This window comes from Hemitrygon akajei, chromosome 5 (genome assembly GCF_048418815.1).
Source record: "Hemitrygon akajei chromosome 5, sHemAka1.3, whole genome shotgun sequence".
Taxonomy (NCBI): domain Eukaryota; kingdom Metazoa; phylum Chordata; class Chondrichthyes; order Myliobatiformes; family Dasyatidae; genus Hemitrygon; species Hemitrygon akajei.
The window spans coordinates 28,799,129-28,827,008 of record NC_133128.1 but is presented as its reverse complement, the minus strand read 5'-3'; the positions used below and the strand labels follow the sequence as shown (position 1 = coordinate 28,827,008).

Sequence of the window (27,880 nt, the reverse complement as noted above, 5' to 3'; positions counted from 1 at the left end):
TGCCAATGATACAACTATTGTTGTCAGAATTTAATTTGCTAATAAGGAGGCTGACAGGAGCAAGATAGATCAGCTGGTTGAGTGGTGTTGCAGCAACAACTTTGCACTCATCATCAATAAGACCAAGGAATTGATTGTGGCCTTTAGGAAGAGGAAGTCAAGGGAACACACCAGTCTTCATCGAGGGATCCGGAGTGGGAAGGATGAGCAGTTTCAAGTCCTTGGGTTTCAACATCTCTGAGGATCCATCCTGGGATGAACATATTGTTGCAATTAAAAAGAAAACATGACAGCAGATATATTTCATTAACAGTTTGAGGAGAATTGGCATGTCACCAAAGATTCCTCCAAATTTCTACAGATGTTCCATGGAGCACATTCTAACTGGTTGCATCATCATTTGGTATAGAAGGGCCATCGCACAGGATCAGAAAAAGCTGCAGAAAGTTGTAAACTCAGCCAGCTCCAGCATGGATACTAGCCTTCCCTGCTTTGAGGACATCTTCAAAAGGCGATACCTCAAAAAGCTGTCATCAATTATTAACTACTTCTTTCACCTAGGACATGCCGTCTTCTCATTGCTACCATCAAGGAGAAGGTAAAGGAGCCCGCCACCCTCCACCATCTGGTTTCTGAATGGACAATGAACCCATGAACACTACCTCAGCACTTTTCCCCACTCTTTTTGTACTATGTATTTAACTTAATTTTCTTTTTATATGTATATATATTTCCTATGGTAATTTATAGCTTTTATTATTTTGTATTGCAATGTACTGCTGCTGCAAAACAACAAATTTCATGATAAATGCCAGTGATATTAAACCTGATTCTGATTCTGGTCTGCTTTCCTCCCATATTCCAATGATGTGCAGGGTGGTAAGTTAATTGGACACTGTAAATTGTCCCTTGCATGCTGTTGAGCGGTAGAATCTGGAGAAAGTTGATCGGAGTGTAGAAAGCATAAAGCGGAATGAGTGGAAGTTTGGTGTAAATGGTGGGCAAAGGTCGATGCAGACTTGATGGGTTGAGTAACCCGTTTCTATGGTCTATGACTCAATGGCAATCCAATGATCCAAATTTTCATCTAATTAATTCCTTATTGCATTTCTTTGCCTCCATCGTCTTTGGCCTATGTGGGTGATACTGCATTCAGTTGCATTTGGTGCTGGTTCACATGGAGGCAAAGGAAAAGTCATCAGTGCCAATAGCCACTGCCAATGATAGCAAGTGAGGGATTTTCTTTGCTCACCACTGGGGCATGCATGAGGTTATGGGGGGAGGGGAGTGAGGAGTGTAATGGCAAACATGAACTTGGCCTGTAGACTGTGATGCCTTGATAAAAAAATTATTAATTTCAGTATTGTTTAAATGTCTGCCTCTACCATCTTCTTAGGCAGTGTGTTTCAGATCATAACCAACTTCTGAGTTAAAAATGTTTTCCTCAATTCTTCTAATACTCTCACTCCTCACCTTAAACTGATGCCCTCTGGTTTTACACATTTCCATTATGGGGTAAGGTTTCCAAAATTCCACCTTATCAATGGCCCTCATAATTTTGTATATCTGTGCCAGGTCCCTTGTCTGCCACTTCCACTCAAAAATAAACTCACCCTCTCCAGCCGCCTCATAACTGAAATATTCTGTCTGGTAAATTTCCTCTGCACCCATTTCCAGCCATTCACATTCTTCTCATGACCAGTATTGTACGCATTGCTCCAGCTGCGGCCTAACCAAAGTTTTGTAAAATTGTACCAAGGCCTCCCTGCTCATAAATTCCATGCCCCTGCTAATATGGTCACCACGGTAGTGTAGCAGTTGGAGAGACGTGATAACAGCTTGGGGCGTTCCAGAGGTCAGAGTTCAATTCTGGTACTTTTCTGTTAGAACTCTCTATACGTCCTCCCTGATGAATATGTGGGTTTTTCTCTGGGTCCTTCTGTTCCTTCCCACAGTTCAATGGCATACCTGGTAGGTTAATTGGTATATGTAAATTGCCTCATCATTAGGTTAGGATTAATTGGGTTTATCGGGGGTTGCTTGAAGCCCCGAAGAGCCTACTCTACATGGTATCACTAAATAAGTAAATAGTAAACTCAAATTATCCCACATGACTTCCTCACCATGTTCTGTATCCTGTGTCTGTCATTGTAGGTGGAAATTACCAGCACTGCAAATAATATAAGGTCTAGCCCAGAGTCCACGGCAAGTCTGACTCTACCTTTCCTATTTTTATCAAAGGACATGGTCACATTCCAGTGTGTTTGCGATAGGGTGAAATTTGTTTCAAGACTGAGGCACATAATGGGGTGCTGACGTGTTGAATATTAAACTGTTATAACTGAGACTAAAGTAGCATTATCTCCAATTGCTTTTAAAGAGGCTATTTTTGGTGCATTTCAGTACCATTGTTAAGAACTGCTCAAAGTGATTTTTTTTCCCCTTCAACGTACAGGCAAAAGCAAGTTCAAACAAGGGTTTGTCCTTTCACTGAATGAGATAGCTCACCCAAGGATGGCAAAGGCAGCAGAGTGAATTGAAAGTTTAATTCCCATTGTGAGGATTTTCAACATGTCTCTAGAGATAGATTTGTGCTGCACTCGTGGCATTGGGATTATTTCAGTGCCAACTAGATGACTGTACATTTGTACTGAATGAATGCTCACTTGTGCTGAGTTAGTGACCGTTTCTGGCAATAAGCTAAATGAAAAAGTTTGTCATAATATGAAATTTGGTAAGCACACTATATTTGCCTGTGTAAGATTAAAAGGAAATCTGTTTGGTGCCCCATCTGTTTGAAAAGACAAGAGACAAATTAGTTTTTTTTAAATTACAGCAATAGAACAAAGAAACTGGAGTTGGGATTTCTTAAGAGTACACAAATTGTAACCTTGGTTAAACAGAGCTTTCTACATGTTTTAAACTTTTGCAGAGTGATGGTAAAATTGATGATAAGATAAATATTTTTGAACATCAAACTGTTCTCCTGATCTATAAAAAAATGGCAAATAGAAGTTGATCAAGTAAGTTCACAACAGGAAGTGTTTGCTACTGTACCTAACAAGTTCTGAGCGAGGGCTAGCAGCTCACAAAGGGACACGTGGGAGTTTACTGCACTGCTGTATGTTAGCCTTTCCAGGAATAAACACTGCTGTTAGAAATTAAGAATTATAAACAGAGATGGAAATCAGAAACTTGGCTACTTAGACCAAGAATAAGCAGATTGAATTTAGTCTGTGCCTATGCCTAAGGAACAAATGGCTCATATCAACTTTTCCAATCTGCAGTGTATTAAAAGAAGCAATCCTTTCCAATTTAGCTAAAACTGAATGGTTTGTTTTTAATAAAGAATCCAATTACAGTATTAGCAAAAGGGAAGTCACAGAAGAAACATACATACCTTGTGAAATTACCAGGAAAAGTCCATTTCTAAAGCCAATGCTGATTATATGGTTCTGCTTATTTGCAAGAAGGCTCCTTCTGTCTCTTTTTCTTCTTTTTGTCTGATTATGTTTTGATTATGCTAACTGGTTTCAGAGTGGAAATTTGTCTTCTGTTTTAGTTGCAGGCATTAAACCTGTAATATAATAGCACATATACATTGAACTCCACTTGACTTCAGTGGGACTCTGTGCTAGATACAGTGTTCTATTGGCACACAATACTACAAAGACTTTTCTGTCCCATGCAAAAGAGGACATCATAACATCAGTACCCTTTTGTAATGATCCTAATGGTACTACACAGAATAAGTCTACATCTTCACGATGTTCCTAGCCTCAGCTTCAATCTCAGAAAGTAAATTCCTCAGTCGAACATTTTCTTTCCTTTCCCTGCACCAGTTATTCTGTGGCCTTTTAAAATGAGCTAGATATTAGTATTGAAGTTCAGACTGCTCTTTAATGAAGAGCTGGACCTGCTAGGATCAAGGCAGATCAAATTCATTTGACATAGGATGTCTCCTTCCAGCAGAGAGAATAGACATTTATCCCATTCATCTGAGTCCCAGAATGTCAGCCGCCAAATCATGTAACATCTCTACACTTCCCTCAGTTTACAAATTTTGATATATCATCCAACCCAAAGAAAGCTAAATTCTCTACTACTGTTTTAACTGCCCTAATATTTGCCTAAATATTCCAAGGCATTACTGAAAATATTTAACAATTTTTCACTAGTAACTTGTTAATTATGTGTCTGAGATGGATCAACAGAAGATTCAGGTATGCTTATCAGTGTGGTGTTGAATTCCAGTTTGACTGCTAGTCCCCAAAACCAAAGATGTAAATGAGAATGAATCTGAGTACCCCTGATGATGCAGTTCAACCAAGGGTCCTGGTGTACCTGCCAAGTGTCATACACAGAGGAGAGCCATGTAAAACATTGCCTTTGTGTTATATCAGTTTCCTCTAAAAGCAAAGAAAATAAATCTTTTGGGCCCTGATTATCCAAAAGCTGAAAATGGCAGCAAACCCCAGCTACTTCTTGTGTGCCTAGCACTTGCCTCATTGGGACTTATAACTGACCCACTAGCCCCATGCGAAATAAGAAGATATTTAGAAATGCAAGATGAATGGCCTAAAGGACCTTAAGAGAAGGAATTACTGGAGCCTTAGGTTCCACAGCACCAGATTCAAAAACAGTTATTACTGTACCCGCTGATGGGTGAGTCCAGAACTAGAGGCCACAGTTTAAGAATAAGGGGTAGGCCATTTAGAACTGAGATCCAGAAAAACTTTTTCACCCAGAGAGTGGTGGATATGTGGAATGCTCTGGCCCAGAAGGCAGTGGAGGCCAAGTCTCTGGATGCATTCAAGAGAGAGTTAGATAGAGCTCTTATAGATAGCGAGGTCAAGGGATATGGGGAGAGGGCAGGAACGGGGTACTGATTGTGTATGATGAGCCATGATCACAGTGAATGGCGGTGCTGGCTAGAAGGGCCGAATGGCCTACTCCTGCACCTATTGTCTATTGTCTATTGTCTATCAACCATCAAGCTCCTGAACCAATGTGGATAACTTCACTTACTTCAACTCTGAACTGATCACTGAGCACAACCTATGAACTTAGTCTCAAGGACTCTACAATTCATGTCCTCAATATTCATTATTTAGTTATTTGTTTTTTGTTTATTGTTTTTATTGTATTTGCACAGTTTGTGTTCTGTTGCGCATTGGTTGCTTGTCTGTCTTTGCATGTAGTTCTTCGTTTATTCTATTGTATTTCTTTGTTCTTCAATAAAATGAATTTCAGTGTAGTATATGATGACATGTACATTATATCTTGCAACCCTGACAATCAGAAAAAGTGCTGAAATAATTTTGTAGCCATGATTTTGTACAAATCATTTTACCTATTTGCATGTATTCAAACTACAAGGTTTGGATTTATTATTCTGGCACTTCCCCTGAAGAAGCACCTCAGTCCAAAGCATAAACTGCTTATTCATTTCTATAGATGTTGCCTGGCCTGCTGAGTTCCTCCAGCATTTTGTGTGCATTGCTTTGAATTTCCATCTTACACAGAAGTTCTCGTGTTTATGCCAAGATTTTTCATTCCCAGGTCTTGTACATTGACCTCAGTCTATAACGTTGCATATTATCTGTGTCTCCCGCATTAATTGGAGTACTGAAGGAGAGTCCCCACTTGCCTTTGCTATTAGGTTCTGATTTCACTAAGTACAGCTGTGACTCAACTAGCTCAGCGTTTTTGAAGATGAAAAGAAATAACCTTAACGTGTAGATGTAATAAAGTGAATAATTGGTTTCAATTTCCATTTGTCTACTGTTCCATGTCAGTAGATGGCAGGCTATGGTCAGCAGAATAGGGTACAAAGCAGGAAGAAACCTGCTTGCTTCATTTAGGTGAACTCACAGTGATATGAAACAACTTCCTAAAAGAAAACTCATCGCTTTTCCTTTCACTAAGCTTTAGCCTCTCAAGTTATCCTGCCACTTTTGTGTTTGTGTGGCTTGAAACCACTTTTTATCAGTAGAACTGTGGCAATATAAGAGGATCCAAGACATCTTCAAGGAGTGGTTCCTCAAAAAGGTGGCGTCCTTCATTAAGGAACCCAACCACCCAGGACATGTCCTCTTTTCCTTGTTACCATCTGGAAGGAGGTACAGAAGCCTGAAGGCACACACTCAACAATACAGGAACATCAGATTTCTGCATGGACTTTGAACCTATGAACATTACTTAACTACTTTTTAAAAACAATTCTGTCTTTGCACTACTTAGTTAATTTAACCATTATATATGTTTTTTTTTACTGTAATTCAATTTTATCATGTATTGCACTGTACTGCTGCCACAAAGTTAACAAATTTCATGACATATGCCAGTGATATTAAACCTATTTCTAATTCTGATTCTTAACACCTTCATTCATTATTGTTGTGTCTTTCTTTGCAGTGATATAATGAAGCTGGGAGTTACTCTTTCTGGACATCAGAAAAAGATGGTGAGCAGCATTAAGCAATTGGAAACGCACACAAAGAACAGCCCCGTTCCAGTGTAAACTGCAAACCAAGCCAATGGGCATCAGACAGCAATGCAACAAGGATTTAACCAATGAGAAAGATACCACAATGGTATGGTGACTGATTATACTATGGAGGTCATGATAATGAGAAACCTGGTTTGGTCAGTTGATGTGGTGCGTGAAAGACTTTCAAACTCTTTAAGTGTAAATGCCTTAAGCAAAAGGAATGATGGCTCTGTTTTCTACCTTTTTATATATTTAAAAAAAGGTGGTATGTTTAAGTATTATTTATGATGGTAAGAAAATTAAAATCACAAAACCTTTCAGCGCGCAGGCAACAGAAAAGAAAATCAAGTTAAATTTCTGTCATGGGAAAGAAGGAAATTCTTTTTTTTTGAATAAAAGAAAAATATTATAGTTAGAGAGGTAAATGAACTTTTGAACAAGTGGTAAACTGATCTGTGAGTTAGAAGCAATGGAAATGGTGCAAGTGTGCGTGTGGCTTTCAGTTTTTAAATTGGTTAAATTATTGAAATGGGGCCGATTAAAATTTTGCGCAATACTGTAGGTTTTTCACAGTGATCGTAAAGTTTAATGAATATCTTGCAGCATTATGTCTTAAACAATTTATAGTCCATATTTTAGACTTTGCTGTCAAAGTGAAGCCCCCTCCCTCAACTTTTCCTATTGTTCTGCCATGTTGGAGTGTGCACAGCCAATCATTAAACATTATTCTGTACAAGGCAACCCAATTTCATGTCTTAAAATGTTAATTCATTTTACAAAAAGGATATGTTTCCCCCACAGTATTGAAAATTTTGTGAAATATGTATTATCTACATTAAATTTTTTATCTATTTTTGTCACAATACTTTGCCATTGCTCTTATATTTAATATTTGCATTATTGACACATACATGCACATCGACAGTATGGCAGCTAAGCTGTTCGAATTTTAAGCCAGAATTCTAGCCTCTGCAGTCAAAGTAGTTTAATTTCTGCTGTTTGCATTGGTAGGTTCACATGCACAGTTAATTTCCTTATTTGAGCACTTCTTTCTACTAATCCCCTTTGAAATGAGGGGGTATTTATTTTGCACCCTTTCCAAAAATAATATATGATTAGAAGTTTCCAATTCCTTCCGTGTGTGCCATAATTGCAGACCCTGTCCATGTGTTCGACACATTGCTGAGAGCCTGTTCCAATTGAACCGGCAATAGAGTTTATAGAACGTTACCACGGGGTGAAGAAAGGGATGGATTTCACAGTAGTAGAAAAGGTTGTTCAGTCCTCGATGGATCACAGTGTGAAGAAGGTCCAAGTTTCAATGTATGTACAACTCACAAAGACACACTAGTATCTCCCGCGACTGGTGGTACCATCTAAATCACATGCAGATACTTTTGAGGAGTTCAATCAACTCTGTGTTGCTTTTAGTGGGTGTTCACTTTATGGGTGAGTTTAGCAACCCCCTCCTGAATTCCTGTAACGTTTTACAAACTAGGGACCTTAATACCCATCAATGGGTAGTGTCACTCCAATGTACCTGCATCATCTACTACCACTGAATACAATTACAGTAAAAAGAAATGAAGGCTCAAGAGAAATTATAAAGTTCATAAATTAATATTGGGTCTCGAGTCCATTAGGAAATTCAACACTAATGAGTTAATCAATGCAACTTGCAGGTTTCAAAGTGTTACCATTTCTACACGTGATTATTCACAAGCCTTCTTCCTGTGCCGTGTGCAGCAAAAGTGGATTTTGAATTACCTGAACCAGATCTTAGTGTGAATGTCATTCAGATCATGTGTCAATTTGGATATAGCTCTCTATTCTTAGCACTGGCAATTTGCCATTCCAGAATTGATGCCCGGATCTCTGGAGAGCGATGGTCTTTCCACAAGTAAGTTCATGAGCAGGCACTGTTTATTACCTACATCAGGACAAATTTAATAGAAAGAAAATTTAAGATGTGAGTGTGATTAGAATTTTTTAAATAGAAGTTACAGAAAAGGGAGAAGAAACTTAAACAGTATTCCCTTCTTAGTGTGGTTCACTTGAGGCCATTCTAACCTCTAGGTCAAGACTCTAAACTGAGTTTGAGTGCATAATGTGCCTGACACATCCCCAGTACTAAAGGGGTATTGCACTGATGTAATTGCCACCCTTCAATGAGCTTTGAACGATTTTTTTCCATCTGACTGTTCAGTCAGGGATCGCTGTCCCTTGTAATATTTGCACCAGAAAGCATTCCCCCATGACAAAAGAAAACTCAGTTGATCAATTGTTTCAAGAAATTGTTTGGGCTTTTCCAATAGCTTCCATCACTTAGCTTCAAAGAAATACTATACCTAAAGCTTTGGGGTATTAGGATGATGCAATACTGTGTAGAAGTAAGATTTATTATGAAGGTTTTCTCCCCCCAACTGGTCAGGAAATGGCCCATTGAACCTGATAGAACAATAATATAAGCAATTACAACCTGCCAAGAGTATGGATTATGAACTTGTAAAATGTGCTGATCACATTGGTATAGTTGCAACCAGCTGCAAAAATAATTGAAATGGTGTCAGACATGCTGAAATGAGAGTAAGTGAAATACAAGGTTCGTGGAGAAATATGATTTTAGTGTTTTGCTAAGAATGGTCAAGTTCCTGTTTACAGTGAGAATGGGGCACATGAAAGCAGAATGTTCCAGATGCTGGAAATCTGAAATTAAATAGTGCCAATCCACAGATATTCCTTTGGTTTAACAGAAAGGCAGCACCTCCAACAATTAAATGCTTTTTCAATACTGCATTAACATCTTGAAACCGGATTTTACTCTCAGACCTTTGAAAATGCTGCAAATGCTGAATTGGGCAGGCTCCATCTATGCATTGTAAAGTTCAGAGCTCAAACTAAACCTACTATCAAATTAGATATACGTCACCATATACAACCCTGAGATTCATTTTCTTGCAGGCATACTGAGTAAATCCAACAACTATAATAGAATCGGTGAAAGACCCACACCCAAAACGGTGGACGAGCAACCGATGTGCGAAAGACAACAGTCTGTGCAAATACGAAAAAGAAAGAAAAGTAAGCAATAAATATTGAGAACATGAGATGTAGAGTACTTGAAAGTGGGTTCATAGGTTGTTGGAACAGTTCAGTGATGGGGCAAGTGAAGTTGAGTGAAGTTGTCCCCACTAGTTCAAGAGCCTGATAGTTGAGGGGTATTAACTGTTCCTGAATCTGGTACAACAGCTGCTATTCCAGATTGATAATATTTTAGAATAGATATATTGCCCCATCCACCACAGATAAGTTATTTAAGATGACATCAGTGACTTCAATGCATTAAAATCTTGATTAAAATCTCATTTGCTTAATTCAGGCAATCAAAATTGTTACTTAGTACATGGTATTGTTTCATAATCCATAACTCACTGTAAATGATCCCTTCCTAAGCATGGTACATGTATGTTACAATTATTTTTCTTTATCAGGCACTTTGCCATCTTTTATTTTGCTGGAACCGTTATTGTATAATGTGCAGCCTTCATCAACCATTACAGAAAGATGGGAATGCAGGGAATGCTCAGCAGGCCAGGCAGCACCTGTGGGTTAAAACAAGTTATTGTAAGTGAGCTTTTATTAGAGTTAAGAAAAAATACAATAATTTTGTGCTTACATTGTGCCTGTCATGTCTTCAGGGCACCCAAGGCACTTACAGCCCGTAAAATCCTTCATAGGGTTTAGAAATATGAGAAATACAACAGTCAATTAATTTTCTGAAAGATCTTTAGAAACAGCAAAGGCCTTTCATGCTCTACTTTGAAATTTAACCATTAGGCTGGCTGAAAATAGTGCCAATTAAAATGAGTGGGCAGACATGGCCTTGGTTTTTAAACCTTGCCAGAAAGAAGGCACTTGTGACAGTTGAATGCTTGCTTAGTGCAGAGCAGAAACATCAGTCCAGATTTTGTGCTCAAGCCTCTAGAAAGGGGATTGATCCGATGACCTAGTTCACAGGTAAGAATGCAGCATAAGCCTTTAATGATGGCTCCTTTAACTACTGCTGACCAATCTGTGAATGTAGGCACAAACCACATGGAAGATTATTATTTCCAGAGCTACATCTTCTATGCAACAGCTTTTTGACTCTTCCTGAGTTATCTGATCACACTTGAGACATATATAACGTTGCGATAGCTGTTGAATAGAAAGCACAGCAGACAACACTTGAATCAGAATCTGTGCTCGTGGAGAAAGCAAAATCAAACATTACGGAAAGAGTACATGAAAAGAGCCTCTGTTTTTCAGAAGCTAAAAAAGCACATAGGGGATTTCTCAGTGACATGACTTCTTGGTAAACTTAACCAACCGTGCTGTGCTTAAGCTCAGGTGTTGTGAGACATCCTCCTGGAGCAGGTTGGGTGCAGTCACATCTATTGACTCTAGTGCAGTTCAGAGTCTTATTGTACCACTGTTTTCTCATCAATCCAGTCCAGAAATTGTTTTCCTTCAGTGCCAAAGTGGTAGTAAAACTTCAGCTCAAGGTCTTTCCTCGGATATTAACTGTTTACATTTCAAAATTGCTTCATTTTAAACATAACAATGTTCTGCAGAGCAAGTCGAAGAATTCAACAGAAATTATTTTATTGTTTAACCATGTTAATGATGTAGCAATTAAATATTATTATAATATGGATGCTAACATAAATCCAGGAAAGTATAGCATTTCAGATGGATTATCTGGACTGCCTCATACCAGTGTGTCATTATTCAAATTACTTTAGAAAAATGACTGGGGAGCATCTGAGGATCCAACCAATTAGATGACAGTAAAGTAGGTAATTGCTGTCCAGATTCAAAATGAGATCTGTAGGTTTCCGCACTGATTAAAATGAGTGATGCTGCAGAGCACATTTTAGAAGGGCTTGCTTTACAGGCGAGCAAAATACATGCTAATTTCAGATGCCAGCTCCCTTTTAAGACCATAAGACATAGGAGTAGAATTAGGCCATTTGGCCCATCAACTCTGCTCCACCATTCCAGCTTGGCTGATTTACTATCCCTCTCAGCCCCATCCCCCTGCAGTCTCCCCGTAACCTTCAACACCCTGATTGGTTGGTGGTTGTCCAACATGTCTGACGCTGACAGAAAATCTGTGAAGAAGTCTTTAAAGTGGAAAAGGCATTGCACTGGGGCAGTTCCACTCTCTTGAACACAGAGAGTGGAACTGCTCAGTGGAATGGTCCAGAGGTACAAACAAGCTTCACAAACTGGTGTCTTCCTTTGTTGCAGTGGATGACCGTGATGTCTACTGTGCCTTGTCATGTTTTTCGCTTTGCATTGTAGTACCACCTTCCTGTCCATTGGATCTCACTGTAAATCTCATCCAGGCATGGGCCTATCTCAATGGGGTACGAGGCTACCTGATTAATCAAGAAGCTATTGACCTGTGCCTTAAATATGCCCAATAACTTGGCATATGAATAATATGAACAGAAATTGCTGTTTTTTTACATTTTTCCTTTTAATATGAGATGGGCATCTTATGTAGTAAATATAAACCAATTGCCATTTCTGGGAATTTGACCAATTCCACCGACAATCAATGAGATAAGCTTCTCCAAGAAAACAAACTATATTGTCATATTTAACTGTAGATTATATTTCTCCACAAAATACGTGCTGCCTCTGGTGTTTCCCCAGGCTTCCTGATTTTCTTCCTCCATAAGCTACCTCATAAACTCCAACATTAATTTAGAAACATAGAAACATAGATTAATTTGGACTTGTTTTTCAAGTTTCAATCTGGTGCAGAGACAACAGTTGGTTTTCAACAAAACGACATCTTCAAAATGTCAGGACAGATAATTAAGCCAGATCGTTACATTTCACCCTTAAGATGGATAAAGTTCAAAATAAGCCCCAATATTTTCAGAGATTTGCGAAAACAGAGAAAAATGGATATCCTTGCAATAAATCACTTAGATTTGATTAGCCTCTTAGAAAAACTGGAAGAATCACATTTCAGCAGGATGTAAAGAAATGAGCTGACTGATTACACAGTCTGAAGAATATAATTTTCTTTTTAGTTATTTTGAAAATTGAGTGCTCATTAGTTAAATTATCTGACATCAATTGTCATAGTTTCCATTTCCAATTGAAGTCATATTTTAAGTTTTTAGCTGGAGAATATCAACAACTGTAATAAAAATACATTTTAATAATAATTATTCTAGATTCCAGTCACTCACTCAAAACTGTATTGAAGACCAATATATTTTCTTCCCTGTTCACATGATCTGCTATGACAATAGCATCAAGTTGGATGAACCAGATTTGCAAACAGTCTCAGTTGCTCCAATAGAGTGAAATTACAAAGATGCGACTGAAGACGGGGAAACTAATAATCGCCCAATATGCGCCTGAAAACAGTCGGTCAGCAAGCTGAAAATCCATCTCACCCATTGGAAGTACTTCCAGTCAAATTCACTATTTTCAAAAGTGTTTGCCATTGCCATGGTTTATTCTATTTATAGTTCATCCTTAATTGCTTTCTTGTACAGATCCAATATACGGGGTGGGGAGAGGATCAAAGGTAATCCCTCTTTTAGCATGGAGTTCCAGAATTTTGATCCAGTATTTATAGAGGAGACTGACGGAATCAGAATTAGAAACACCTTACTGCCAGTATGTGAAACATACCAGAATTGATTCTGGTTTGGTGCCAAGCATAAAGCACAGGGCAATACATAACAGACAATATAATAGCAACCAATAATTTACAGGGCAATAGTGCAAGCAGTCTTGAGCAATCAACAATTAGCGGAAGGTCACATGTTGAAACATTGGTAATCAAACTTAAATAAATGTCAACATATGAACTGGCTAAATAATTATCAACAGAACAAGGAGAGCAGAAAAGGCCATTCAGTGGATGTTGTGCAGGAACAGTTAGCATGTTACACCTGAGAGTATAGTTGAGAAGCTGGATAGCTACAAGAAAGAAGCTTCGGTGATGCCGTGTAGTCCTGGTGGTGATGGACTTGTAGCATCTCCCTGATGACAATTTGGTGAATAGGTAACTGTTAGGGTGGGTGGAGTCAGCAGTAATTCTTTCAGCTCTTTTCTTGCCCTTGGACATGAACAGTAATGCCAGTAGCTGACAGCCAGTGATCTTTTTGGCTGAGTTGACCATTTTCTACAACCTGGAGCTGGAAAGGGAGGGGGTGGTGGGAAACCAAAGGGGCTCAATGATGGCTGAGTAAAAATTCATCAGGATACGCCCTGAGATGTTAAGTTTCCTAAGCAGATGTAGGAAGAAGAATGTCTGCTTGGCTTTCCTAGCGATGAGCGTGACATACTTGTCCTACTTCAATGTATTGGTAATGGTAGTCCCCAGGAATTTGAATGACTCAACCACAGACACAGCCTGACCATTAATTTCCAAAGGGGGGGAGGGAAGGTAGTCATTCGTCACTTCCGCTGTCTTGATAGCATCAAGCTCCAAATTATTACGAGCACACTATGGTGCAAGATGGCCCACCTCTCTTTGATAGCAGGTCACGTCATTACTGGAGGTGTCACATAAAGTCACATCATTATTGACGGTCATGTCATCCGCAAACTTTAGGATCTTAATGGACTTGTCCGTGGAGGCACAGTCATTTGTATAAAGTGAGAACAGGAGGGATGAAAGAGCACAGCCTCCACTGACAGATACTGTAGGGTACAGCTAGCTGGGTTAGCTTGTGTGAAGCAACTTAGGTAAAATCCACATAACAACATCTTCACATAGGTTTTGGGGAGTCGAAATGTTGAAGAGTGTAATGAAGGCACAAGTTAACCACATCCTCAACTGAGCGATTTGCTCTATAAGCAAACTGTAGTGAATCAAGAAGAGGACCAGTAGTGCACTTCAGGTAGGCCAATATCAGACGTTCAAATGTTTTCGTAACTATTGAAGTCAGAGTGACTGGTCTATAATCATACATGTCTGAGTCACAACTGTGTGTGATTTGAATGGAACTTGAAGGTGGTAGTGTTCCCATTGTTCCCACGCACCTGTTACCCTCCTCCCTCTAACTAGAGGAAGTGGGAGATGTTGTCAAAGAAGCCTTGGCAAGTTGCTGCCATGTATTTTGTAGGTGATGCATGTTATATCCACATTGGTGGTAGTGAATGTTTAAGGCAATGGACAGCTTACAAAATTCGACATTCTACAATGAATGAATTAATATAATTAATTAAAATACTGTATATTATTAAGTAATTAATAATATATTTCAATAGAACTTCTTTTGAAAAACACAAAGTTATAGCACTACGGAGCAGAAACAGGCCCTTTGGCCTATTTAGCCTGTGCTAGCCTGGTATTCTTAACTAGTTCCAGCCACCTGCACCAAGACCATTCTCATCCACACACCTATCCAAACTTCTCTTAAATATCACAATTGACCTTGCATCTATCACTTCTGCTGGCAGCTCATTCCACACTTGCACCACCCTCTGAGAGAAGAAGTTCACCCTCAGATTCTCCTTAAACATTTCACCTCTCACTATAAACCTATGCACTCTGGTTCTAGTTTCACCCAACCTGAGGGGAAAATAACTGCAGGCATTCACCTTAACTACACCCCTCATCATTTTGTATACCTCTTTAAGATCTTCCCCATTTATGGGGTGGATTTATTAAGATCCATAAATTTCTCCTGATTTGTGTGAATTAATTTTCACATTCTGTATACGTGTGGATTACTGTGTCCTCAGGCAAACAGAATATTTTAGTTCTGGCATCCACCTTTACAACTATTTCCAGTGATGAGCCTAGGTGAATTGTATTCCATATTGCATTAAATGTTCAACATAAATCTAGTTGGAAAAGTCCACACTGTTGTCTGGATATGATGTGCCCCAAATATAGTAAATTGGGTGTTTGCCCAGTTAAAAGTATACACTGCTTCATTTCCACTGAGAAATTAAAGAAAAAATGTCAGTGAAAGATACAAGGCCCTCCAGGTTTTTCAGCCATCAATATTAACTTTGAACCTCTTGTTGATGTCTAGTCTCTTCCGGCTGATGTGACTCACAATTATGGAAAGCTTCTAGAGGAACTGCAAATCCAAAGTTTCATGACGGGGCAGATCAGGTATTTTCTCTGGTTGCTAGAAGCCTGGAGCCAGTTCTGATGATCTGAGGATTTATGGGTGAGGCAATTAACTAATGACTTAAGCAACCAATCTAGGTAACTGGGAGCATGCCAATTCCAAGGGCCTATTACATATAGTGTGCTATGAATTTATAAAGTGAGCCTTGCATTAAGGTGCAAAGATAGCTGGTAGAAGTGTGGGGAGTTTGGGTGAAGAATTCATTTGGCAATAATCTTGAAGTCTTAAAGCATTACATAGCAGAAGCAAGCTTTTCAACCCATCTAGTATGTGCCAATTGTTATTCTGACTGGTCATATTTTCCCACAGCTCCACTATCATCCTCCATACCCCTCCCATCCATGTACTCATGCTATTATCTTACTGACCACTGGTAATGTAATTATATCATCTCATCTGTAATTGCCACCTTTTTCCCCACTTGCTCCTTCTCTTTTGTCCTCCCACTGTTTACCACCAGTTATTCAGCATATAACATATCCTTCAAATTTAACACGTATTCTCTATGTTTGCAAGAACACCCACATCAACTCCGAGCCTGTTAATGTGAAAATCTCATTCACGATTCTTTTTGCTTATAAATATACATTTTGATAATTCTGTTTAAAATAGTTCAGCTGCAGAGAAATGGACATAGTGTTTTGTTCTGAAGTTTCAAGAGCCAGTAACTGAGTTAATACACATACCGATACACGGGGAACAGTCTGTTTGAGATCTTTAGCAGGAAACTCAACAGGAACAATGAACCGTGATTGAAGCTGAATGTGTGAAAAAGAATAACAATGGGGAATTATAGACTGAAAGATTTGATTTATAGAAACTTCACCTGTAAATGAGCTTACTAGAGACGGGTCTCAGTGCATTCAGCTCATTTGTCGTGCTTGGCTTCCCCTGTTGGCCTTCAGTATCCCTGCACAGAAAGTGAATTATCAGCAATCTAAACCAAAGTACCTTTGTGGTCAAATTAATCTCCCAGGCCCAAAATATGATCAGGAAAGTCCTAGGTTTGATTCAAGGCTTAAGTCAGTTCTGATTCACAAGGGATTCCGCAAGATCTCACAGAACTCTTGAGTGATTTAAAAGCATAAGGCCAGACATTTTCTTACCAACCTGCCTACCACATTGTGAATGGGAGTAAATGAAATCTCGCTGATCCCTGCCCTGCTGTTACTGATGCTGGACTTTGACACTTCCTGAATAGGTAAAGATAATTCTTCATTCACTCACTCCAGCAAGAATGGATGCTACACTTATAATCCCTTTAAGTGGTACTGAAATTCTAATTATGTCATTTATCACTTTCAAAATGTTATAGAATAATACAAAAATAGAAAGACACTTGTGGTGAAAATCAAGCGCATTCGTAGTCTACCATGTTCTCTATCTGACATTAAAATGCAAAATTTGAATGCTTGTTAGCTGAGTATAAGGACATGCAGAACAATTCTTCTTGCTGGTGACCATGAATAAAACTACCTAAAAAGGCATAAGAACCTCTGACGATGGTGTTGGACTGTGATTTCCTACAATTTCCTCTATTCAATTCTTCTAACAGGAATTAATTAAACAACTAAGGTTGAATAAATTTAATGAGATTATAATGAATGTTAGGGTTGGATTATTTGGTACATAGAAGCATAGAAAATCTACCGCACAATACAAGCCCTAGCCCTTCGGCCCACATCTTTAACATACTTCTGAAATATAAATGAGAGGTTGAGGAATACATTGAAACCATCTGTTAGTGTTGCTGCCATCGAGATGCATGGAGTTGGAATTGCCACAATGTATGGAATCTTGAACTAAATACTGCCAACACGGGTTAGAATGTGACGAGTGGCCACATGATGGACTATCATTGCATGTTCTATTTATACCTAAAATATATCATGTAGAACCTCTATTAGACTGTGTTTTGTGATGAAACAGGTAGAAACCTGAATCACTCAGCAGCCTGATGGACAAAAAATAGGAAGTCCATCAACTTGAGTTACAAGGTTTGTCTGCCTCAGTCTTTACACAGCAGTTTGACTTGCAATTGTCTAATATCCTTATGTTGAATATTAACCCTTTATTTATATAGTCAGAGAATTTCCAAATTGACTAAATATTCTCACAAATTAATTGATATAAACAGAATGAAGAGAATACAACACAGTACTGAAAATGTCAATATGCATAGGGTGAATAAGATAGATACAGGAAATTGCAATCGGCAAACCAAATGGTCCAACTTGAATTCTGAATTATTCTTCATGTGCAAGATATTGGAGCTTGATTAATACATGCCAGGAGATGGTAACTTCCCAGGAGTCTTCAGGAAAGTTTAATGACTTGCATTTTCTATAAGAAAATACATTCCTTACAGGGTGTTATACTGAACAATTCAGTCCGAATATTTCGATGTTTATCCACTTTCTTGTATCAGCATTAATCAGGGCAATAATTAGACTGCTGAGTTTTTATTATAATGGGGTTAGAATCGATGGACTAACAAAAGGAAGAAATAGGATCATTGAGAGAGAGAGAGAGAGAGAGAGAGAGAGAGAGAGAGTGTGTGTGTGTGTGTGTGTGTGTGTGTGTGTGTGTGTGTGTGTGTGTGTGTGTGTGTGTGTGTGTGTGTGTGTGTGTGTGTGTGTGTGTGTACGTACAACCATTTGGAAGAGGATTGGGTGATAAACTCCAAGGTAAAATAATCTACCAGTTGAGATGTGAAGAATACAGACTTTGATGGACTAATAAAGATTATCAAACAAAATCCCAGTGTGAAATGGATCCTTCAAGAGATAACAAAGGAGCAAATAGGTTACGAGTGGGAAGGGGAAGTGGCATAATGAGCAGGACTGCAAAAAAGCAGAAAGGAATTCATTGACACTATAGCATTATACACAATTCTCACAATGTTAGAATGGATACACCTTTTGCAGAATCGGTTCTGAGATTGAATTGCATAATTATAAACTACAGCTTGCTTGTTCCCCTTGTACATTCCAACTATCCATCTTGACACACCATTATTCTTTAAATGTGACAACGTTACCCAGGAAAAAAATGTACTTTTTTGAAAATTTAAAATGCAGTTGCTTGTAATTTTTTTTCTACTGACAAATGGAATATCTGAAATCTCTTTCAGTATTCTCTATACACGTGTTTAGATAGTGCAAGTAATTTACTGTGCATTAAGGGTACTGAAATAATGTGGACCATCTGTTTGTACCTGAAATATTGTATGGTATTACAATATGTAACCAATTAGTTAACTAAGCTTGATATGAACAAATACTCCAATTATAAATGTATCATATTATGGCTTTGTCATAATATGCCAGTATTATTTATTTTTGTTGACATTATGCATTATGAAGTTAGGAACTTGTAATGTTTAGAAATTCACTTTAATTAATTATTTCAATTAATGATGTCTATTGGTTTTGATATGTACTTTTCCTCCACAATGTTTCCCCCAAACACATAGTGGTCATTGTGTACAATTGTAGATGGCGTGTTTCTAACGTAAAACGATTTGTAGTGGAAACATTTATATTTTTATATTAAACACAATGGAAGTATTTTTTACAGAAGAGAATTTTGAGTTTGATTGATTTGAACCCTTGCGTTCACATGGGAATGTTGAGCTCACCATTCTTTGATCATTTAACAATGCAATATAACATTAAAGCTTACTGCTGGAACTACGCTGCAAGTCTCGCTGCATATGGGGGGAAATAAACACTGTTTCAGGTTGAGGTCCACTTGTCATAATTTTATTTAGGTTTTCATCATTTTCTGCTTTTTATTTGCATTTCAATAGCTAAGATGTAATTTGCATGCATCTTATTTTGGAGCATAGTTTATTAAGCTTGAACTGGGCTTTACCCCAGAATGAGGAGTGGACTGAAACCTGAATTAGATTGGGTTCCAGAATAAATCACTAGTCTGTTGTATTTAAACTTTCCATGATGATTTACTGCTTCCCCTGTGGCATTAGACCAGCATACCTTGAGATTCTAGTTCAAAGTAAATTTATCAAAGTACATACATGTCAGCATTTGCAACCCTGAGATTCATTTCCCTGTGGGCATAATCAGTAACTATAACAGGATCAATGAAAGATCAACCAGAGTGCAGAAGGCAACAAACTGTTCAAAGGCAAATAAATAGCAATAAATATTGAGAACATGAGATAACAAGAGAAATCATTCTTAAAGTGAGATAATTGGTTGAGGGAGCATCTCAAAGATGGGCAAGTGAGTGTAATTATTCACTTTTGTTTAAGAACCTAATGGCTGAAGGGTAGCAACTGTTCTAGAAGCTGATGATGTGAGTCCTAAGGTTCTTGTATCCTTTCCCGATGGCAGCTGTGAGAAAAGAGCATGGACCGGATGGTGAGGATCTCTGACGATGGATGCTGCTTTCCTACGGCAGCATTTCATGTAGATGTGCACACTCGTTGGGAGGGCTTTACCTATGATGTACTGGGTCGAATCCACTACCTTTTGTAGGAGTTTCCATTTGAAGGCATAAGTATTCCCATACCAGGCAAAGAAGCATTCAGTCAATACACTCTCCACCACATATCTATAGGAGCCTGTCAAAGTTTTAGACATCATGCTGAATCTCCAGAGACTCCTAAGCAGGCAGAGGTGCAGTCGTGCTTTCTTTGCAATTACACTTACACGTATAGTCAAGGTATTGGCTACTTTTTACAAGTAGTTTTGTTGAATATTCAGTGGTCATCTCAACTTCTGGCCAATTATAATATAATGGTGATTGTATTTTCAAGAGAATGAAATATCATTTTGGCAGTTTTACACTTTTCATCCAAATTCTCCAACATAAATAATAAAAAGAAGAGCCCTGCAAGCTGAAACGTTCGTAAATGTGCCCGTAGGAAGTCATCAGATAGTGAAAAACCAAATCATAGGTGAATAATTTTATTGATGTTATTTTCCAGCAATACTCACCAGGCATGAAATTTAGTTTACAATTGGTTGCTGACTTATTTTTTCTGATAAATAGGACTGATGTCTATGTCAAATCACGGTAATTGATTCAGCGCTGGGGCTAAACTCTCATTGAAAAATAAATGTTCAGTTGGCTAACGACAACTATTGTACGAGGCCAGAATCTGACACCTGAAGAATTTGTATGAAAACACCATAATCCTTTGATTTAGCCTAAAATAAAAGCACTTAATCTAAGTAAAGAAAATCACCCTGTAGGCCTTTCCCCTATTAGAAATGTGTCTTGATGCACTATTGCAAACCTGTCAGTGTTAATTTCTAAGCTCATTGATGAATAATCCATACAGCATTCTGTAAATGGAGTGTTGTGTCAAAAGGCAAACGTATTCCAATTCAGCTCTAGCGTTCATGAGTTCAGAGTCTATGAACTAAAGGTGTGAGAACACAAGGGTTGAATTACTTGGCTAGTCAGTGTGCTTGATTGATCTGAAGAAACAGTTCAAATCGCACAGCACCTAAAAAGATGCAATCAAGTAGTGAAGTGTATCTGGAATTAGAAAACTAGCAAATCATAACCTCAAGAAATTCTGCAGCGCACACAAAATCAGAGAAAGTAAGGAGGAAGGGCACCAGAGGGTGGCAGTGGGCAGATGAGGAGAAGAGAAGGGGTAAGATGGGAGTCAGAATGAGGAATGGAAAAAGAGAAAAGTGTATAGGGTAAGAAATTACCGGAAGTTAGAGAAATCAATGTTCATGCCCTCAGATTTGCGGCTTTCTGGAAGGAATATGAGATGTTGTTCCTCCAGCCTCAACAAGACCATAGAGAAAGCCATGGACCAACATGTCAGAATGGGAATTAGAAAGCTATCGTTGTTGATTGTGACCATGTAACTAGATTTGCTTAAACATCCCAGCTGTTTGATTACCGTCACTTAGGGAAGGGAAAGAGAGTCTGGTCTATATATAACTCCAGCACCACAACAGTATTATACATCCAAAGACAAATAGAGCATTCAAATAGGCTCTTCAGCCCACTGATTCTATGTCAACTACTAAGCATCTGCTTTCATATCTACCCTTACTCATTCTACTGACCATCATTCACATCAACATCTCCAAGATTTTACTGTTCACTACACACTCAAAGAGTGACCTACCTATCAACCCACTCAAATTTGGGATGTGGAAGGAAACCCATGCAGTCTCAGGGAGAATATGCGATCTCTATGGAAAGCACTGGAGGTCAGGATTGAACTCTACTAGCTGTGCCACTGTGCACCCATCTTAACCAGCTTCAGAACTGGCCTTGTGAGTCACTGTGGTTGATGTTGGGTGTAGGTGGGTTTGGACGATAAACTGCTCACCATGCATCATGTTAAGAATGAAACGAGATATCAGGCTTTGCTTAATTTGATTTGTTAACCCTACAGATATCCTTTGGAAATTTTGTGTCAGGCAGAAGTAAGTCAATATAAGGTTAATTATGGTGAAAAAAGTGAACAATGAGATATTGAGAATGGAGCAGAGGCAGACAACAGCTGTGAGAGTCGCAGATAGAATTTCCAAGGTGGTGCCATGCTACAAGGTGAGGTGGCAGGATATAAATTACAGTCAAACATTTAATTTAATCTATCCAAATTTAAACTGGAGCATGTAATTAATTTTAAAAGTGCCTGAACATTATTAGTGAAGGTTGATTAAATACGTAACCTTGAATTAATTAAATAAATAAAACAAGGTTGGTAATTGCAGCCCACAGAAAGCATTGTAATCACAGACAGCCTCATGTATAGTTAGTTTGTGTAGGTCAAGGAATTTCAGCTTAATGTTGATTGGAATCAGGGTTGCAGTCACTATGAAGCTTGAATGGAAGTAAGCAGTTGTGGGGGGGGGGTGGGGATTACCGTCAAAAGTATTCATGATGTTACATCCCTGGTTAAAGGTAAATGACAAGACAGCGTGACTGTGAGTTGGGCCAGTAAGGAGGTCATTGTGTGCAAAGATTCAGATTTCAAGGTACATTTAATTTCAAAGTATGTATGCAGTATACAACCCTGAGATTTATCTTCCCCACGGACAGTCAATAAACCAAGAAAAACCAACTTATTCAGAGAAAAGCACCAAGCACCCTCCCCTGACATGCAAAAGAAAATTGCACAACCAGCAACAAAAGCAAACCACAGGATACAAAACACAAAATCAAAAGGCATATCTCTCTACAGTTCAGCAGCAAGCCGTCCTGGTTCAAAAAATCGCACAAAAGTCATCGCAAAAAAGAGTGAGCAGAACTGGAACTAGAAACGAGAACACACCATGAACCTGAATTAGTGTCCAAATCTACAATCCGCATCAACAGCATTGAGGGAGAGAGAGAACACTCCCCTCGGGAGGAGTGAATGAGAGACACCCAGATGCCTTCTCTGGCAGCTGCGAGTGAGAGGCCGTAGACGGCTTTGAGTACTCACCTGAATGTATGTAGTGAATTCTTCTCTAGAATTATGTAGGGGCTTAGTGAAAGAAGAGGAAACAAATAAGTTTTCAGTAGCAGAGAATGTGGAAGGGGGTGGAAAGTGTGGAGGAAGCAGAAAGGCTACAGAAGGATTTAGACAGATTAGGAAAATGGGCAAAGAAGTGGTAGATGGAATACAGTGTTGGGAAACGTATGATTATGCACTTTGGCAGAAGAAATAAAGGCATAGACTATTTTCTAAATGGGGTGCAAATTCAGAAATCAAAGGTGTAAAGGAACTTCAGAGTTCTTCAGTGGTGAAGAAGGCAAATACAATATTACCATTCATACTGAGAAGCCTAGAATATAAACACAACGATGTAATGCTTTAGGATTTTATAAGTCATTGATCAGACTGCACTTGGAATACTCTGAGCAGTTTTGGGCCCCTTATCTAAGAAAAGATGTACTGGCATTGGATAGGGTCAAGAGGAGGCTCACGAGAATTACACCGCGAATGAAAAGCTTAATGCATGAGGAGCATATGAAGGCTCAGGGCCTGTACTCACCAGAGTTTAGAAGAATGAGGGGGGAATCTCATTGAAACCAGCCAAGATGGTGTTGGTGACACATGGTGATGTTTTGTGGGCTGCACTCAAAACTTCTAGATATACCTCTTCTGAACTACTATAGCTGGATTTTGTAGTCTGTATTTTCCCTTTAAGTAATGTACTTTTAAACCATCTAAACGATCTAGTGATTTTATGTTATCCTGAAGGACTTGACAGAGTCAACTGTCAGGAATGCAGGTACAGCATCTTTCAGAGGACGAGGTCCATTGCCATGGTCGGAAGAGGGGGGGGGGGGACTCAAGCCAGACTAAAATGTCGAGGTGTAAAATTTCCTCTATCCAGTATCTTGTTAGCAAATTACAGCCTCTGGAGAACAAGGTAGAAGTACAAGATTGCTGTATCAGAGGGAAATGAGGGATTGCTATTCTTTGCTTCATGCAGACATGGTTCACTCTGGATCTGCTGGGTATGCTGGTAAAACCCGAGGGGTTCTCAATCCACCAGATGGTCTGGACTGTTGATTCAGAGAGGGCAAAATGTAAGGGTCTGTGTTTCACGATAAGCACTGCATGGTGCCCGGACACAACGGCCCTGTCGCATTTTTGTTTCCCCTGACCTGGATCATCTATTGATTAAGAGCCGACCATTATACTTACTGAGAGAAATCCCCTCCGTGATCTTGATCGCAATTTATACACCACCAAAAGCCAATGCTATGCAAGCACTCAAGGTATTGAGTGGTATGATCAGCAAACAAGAAGCAGCCTACCCTGACACCTTTGGATCATTGTCAGGAACTTCGGCAAGGTTGCTTGAAGAAATCTCTGCCCAATTATCATTAGCATATCACCTGCAGCACCAGGGGTCCCACCACAGCTGACCACTGCAATACTACCATAAGGAACGCCTAGCATTCCATCCCTAGCCCACACTACGGGAAATCTGATCAGCTGGCTGTCCTCCTCCTACCTGCGTGTAGGCAGAGGTGAAAGAGCAAGGCTCCAGAAGTAAGGACAACAAAGAAGTGGTTATGGGACTGCTTTGAGTAAGCGGATGGGGCCAATTTCAAGAACTCATTGCAGGATCTGAACAAATATATCATGGTTGACATAGGCTTTACAAAGTCAGTCAGGATAATCAAGGACACGACCCACCCAGCCAACACATTTTTTGTCCCTCTTCCCTCCGGGAGAAGGTTCAGGAGCATGAAGATTCGTACGGCTGGATTTGGGAACAACTTCTTTCCAACTGTGATAAGACTGCTGAACGGATCCTGACCCGGATCTGGGCCGTACCTTCCAAATATCCGGACCTGACTTGCACGACCTTACTTTCCCTTTTCTATTTTCTACTTATGATTTATAATTTAAATTTTTATTATATTTACTTCGATTTGTACTTCAGGGAGCGCGAAGCGCAGAATCAAATGTCGCCGTGATGATTGTATGCTCTAGTATCAATTGTTTGGTGACCATAAAGTAAGTAAGCTTTGTCCCCACAAAATCATTTAGAGTCTTCCCCAAACAGAAGACTGAGATGAACCAAAAGATCCACAATCTGCTGAGGGCCACATCACTGGCATTTAGATCTAGCAACCGAGTAAGGTACAAGAGATCCAGGTACGCTGTCTGGAAAGCCACTTCACATGCAAAGTGGCAACGCCAGACCAAACTGAAATCAACAACTCTAGCAGGGCTTGAAAGCAATCACCTCCGACAAAGTAAAATGAAGCGACGTACAATATGTGACAACATGAGCTGAATGCTCAGCAATGATCAATGCTCAGCAGATGAGCTGAATGCCTTTTATGCTTGCTTTGACCAACAAAACATGGAGACACCTTCACGAACTCCCATAGCCCCCAACGACCCTTTAATTTCACTCTCTGAGGTCAACATGGGAGTATCCTTCAAGAGGGTGAACACTCAGAAAGCATATGGACCAAAGGGGTAACTGACTGAGTACTGAAGATCTGTACTGATCAACTGCTTGGAGTGTTCACTGATATCTTTAACCCTTTGAATCGGCAGTCTGAGGTACCCAGCTGCTTCAAGCAGGCTTCATTTATACTGTTGCTCAGGAAGAACTTGGCAACCTGCCTCAATGAATATTGTCAAGTAGCACTTACTGCACATACATCCACTGTGATGAATGGCTTTGAGAGGTCAGTGATCAAACATATAAAGTCCTCCCTGAGGGCTGACTTGGATCTACTCCAATTTGCCTACCTTCACAACAGGTCAACAGCAGATGCTATTTCACTAGCTCTTCGCTCAACCTTGGAACATCAGGGCAGTGAAGATGCTCTTCACTGATTAGAGCTCGGCATTTAATACTATCATCCCCTCAAAACTAATCAATAAGCTCCAAGACCTAGGCCTCAAGATCTTTTTGTGTAACTGGATCTTCAATTTTCTCATTTGCAGACCCCACTCAGTTCGGATTGACAACATCTCCACAATCACTATCGTCACAGTTCACCATAAGGCTGTGTGCTTAGCCCCCTGCTCTATTCACTTTATAGCTATGACTGTGAGGATAAGCACAGCTCCCGCGCCATATTTAAGTTTGCTGATGAAATCACTGTCATTAGTCGAATCAAAGTAGAGATGAATCAGCATATAGGAGGGAGATTGAAAATCTGGCTGAATGGTGCCACAACAGCTGATTACTGACTAAGAAGGAGGAAAGCTGAGGTCCGTGAGCCAGTCCTCATCAGGGAATCAAAGGTGGAGAGAATCAGCAACTTTAAATTTCTTGATCTTATCATTTTAGAGGATCTATCTGTGTCCAGCATGTAAGAGTCATTATGAAGAAAAGCACAGCAGTGTCTCTACTTTCTTAGAAATTGCAAACATTCAGCATGTCATCTAAAACTTTGACAAACTTCTATTGATATCTGGTGGAGGGCATATTGAGAGGCTGCATCACTGCCTTGTATGGAAACACCAATACCCTTGAATAGAAAAGCCTACAAAAAGTAATGGATAAAGCCCTCCCCACTATGGAGCATGTATACAAGGAGCACTGTCACAGGAGATCAGCATCCATCATCAAAGATACCCACCACCCAGGTCATGCTTTTTTCTTGCTTCTGCCATCAGGACCCATACCAATAGGTTCAGGAGCAGTTATTACTCCTCAATCATCAGGCACTTGATCCAATACCAAACTGTTCCCACAACCAATGGACTCACTTTCTGTTCTGCAACACACACACAGTGTTGGAGGAACTCAGCAGGCCAGGCAGCATCCATGGAAAAGAGTAATCAGTCAACGTTTTGGACTAAGGCCCTTCATCAGGGTCTCGATGTCATCCAATGATGTCATCCAAGTAACAATGAGTACCTGGTCCATATCATTCTGCCAGAGTGCAGGTGCAGATGCGACTCCAAAAATAAGCCTATTATAGCAATAAAGCCATTTGTGAGTGTTTATGGTGAGAAACACTTTAGACTCTTCTTCCATCTCCATGTAGTTTGGCCTCAGCCAAGTCCACTTTACTGAAGTGTTTCCCTCCAGAAAGGTTTGTGAAGAGATCCTCTATTCTGGGCAGGGAGTATTGATCTACTTTCAGTTTGGACTGATAGTGACCTTAAAATCACCACAGATCCTACAGACCCATTCTTCCTGGCTATAGGACCTGTGGCATCGCCCATGGGCTCCACTCACCCTTCAGCCTCCAAGCGATCTTGCTCACTGGCTATTTCATCATGAACGACATAAGGAGCCAGTTGAGCTTTACAAAACTTATGTGTGGTAGTTTAATTTTACACTACTTTACCCTTGATATGTTTGAATTTTGCAATGCCATCCTTGAAGGCTGCTGTGGCATCATCCAGTACATTTCTTAATTCACTTTCAGTTGGTGTGATATGGCATGCAAATTGTGGATGGATCTTCAATCAAGTTCTTCCAATCACATCCCCACAATGCTGGCCCTCCTGCTTTTATCACATACAATGTAGCTCTTTGATTGTTTATTTCACTGTTATGAATGTCCATCCTACAGGAATAATGTTTTCTCCAGTATAAGTTCTCAGCTGGATAAGTGCAGGCTTCAGTTCATTATCTTTGAAATGGCATTCAAACTCATTCTATGTAATGGCTGAAACAGCTGAGCCAGAGAGCAATATTTTAATTAATTTGCCACTTATTTCTGATGTAGGCCCTATTGCTTTTCTGTTGTTATTTTTCACAGTACGGATCTCACGGCAACCTAGTCCTGTGTCAATTTC

At 39.4% G+C, this 27,880-nt stretch overlaps 1 protein-coding gene across 3 annotated transcripts in view; it reads left to right on the top strand.

Annotated features, from left to right (window-relative positions):
* The window catches only part of epha3 (eph receptor A3), a 272,018-nt gene extending 264,660 nt beyond the window's left edge, over nucleotides 1-7,358 (top strand). For all 3 annotated transcript variants that reach the window (XM_073045101.1, XM_073045102.1, XM_073045100.1), the window contains one exon: nucleotides 6,418-7,358. In XM_073045101.1, the coding sequence (XP_072901202.1) occupies nucleotides 6,418-6,523 (106 nt within the window). In that variant the 3' untranslated portion in view covers nucleotides 6,524-7,358. The remainder of the gene's footprint in view (nucleotides 1-6,417) is intronic.
* Nucleotides 7,359-27,880: the final 20,522 nt, after the last annotated feature.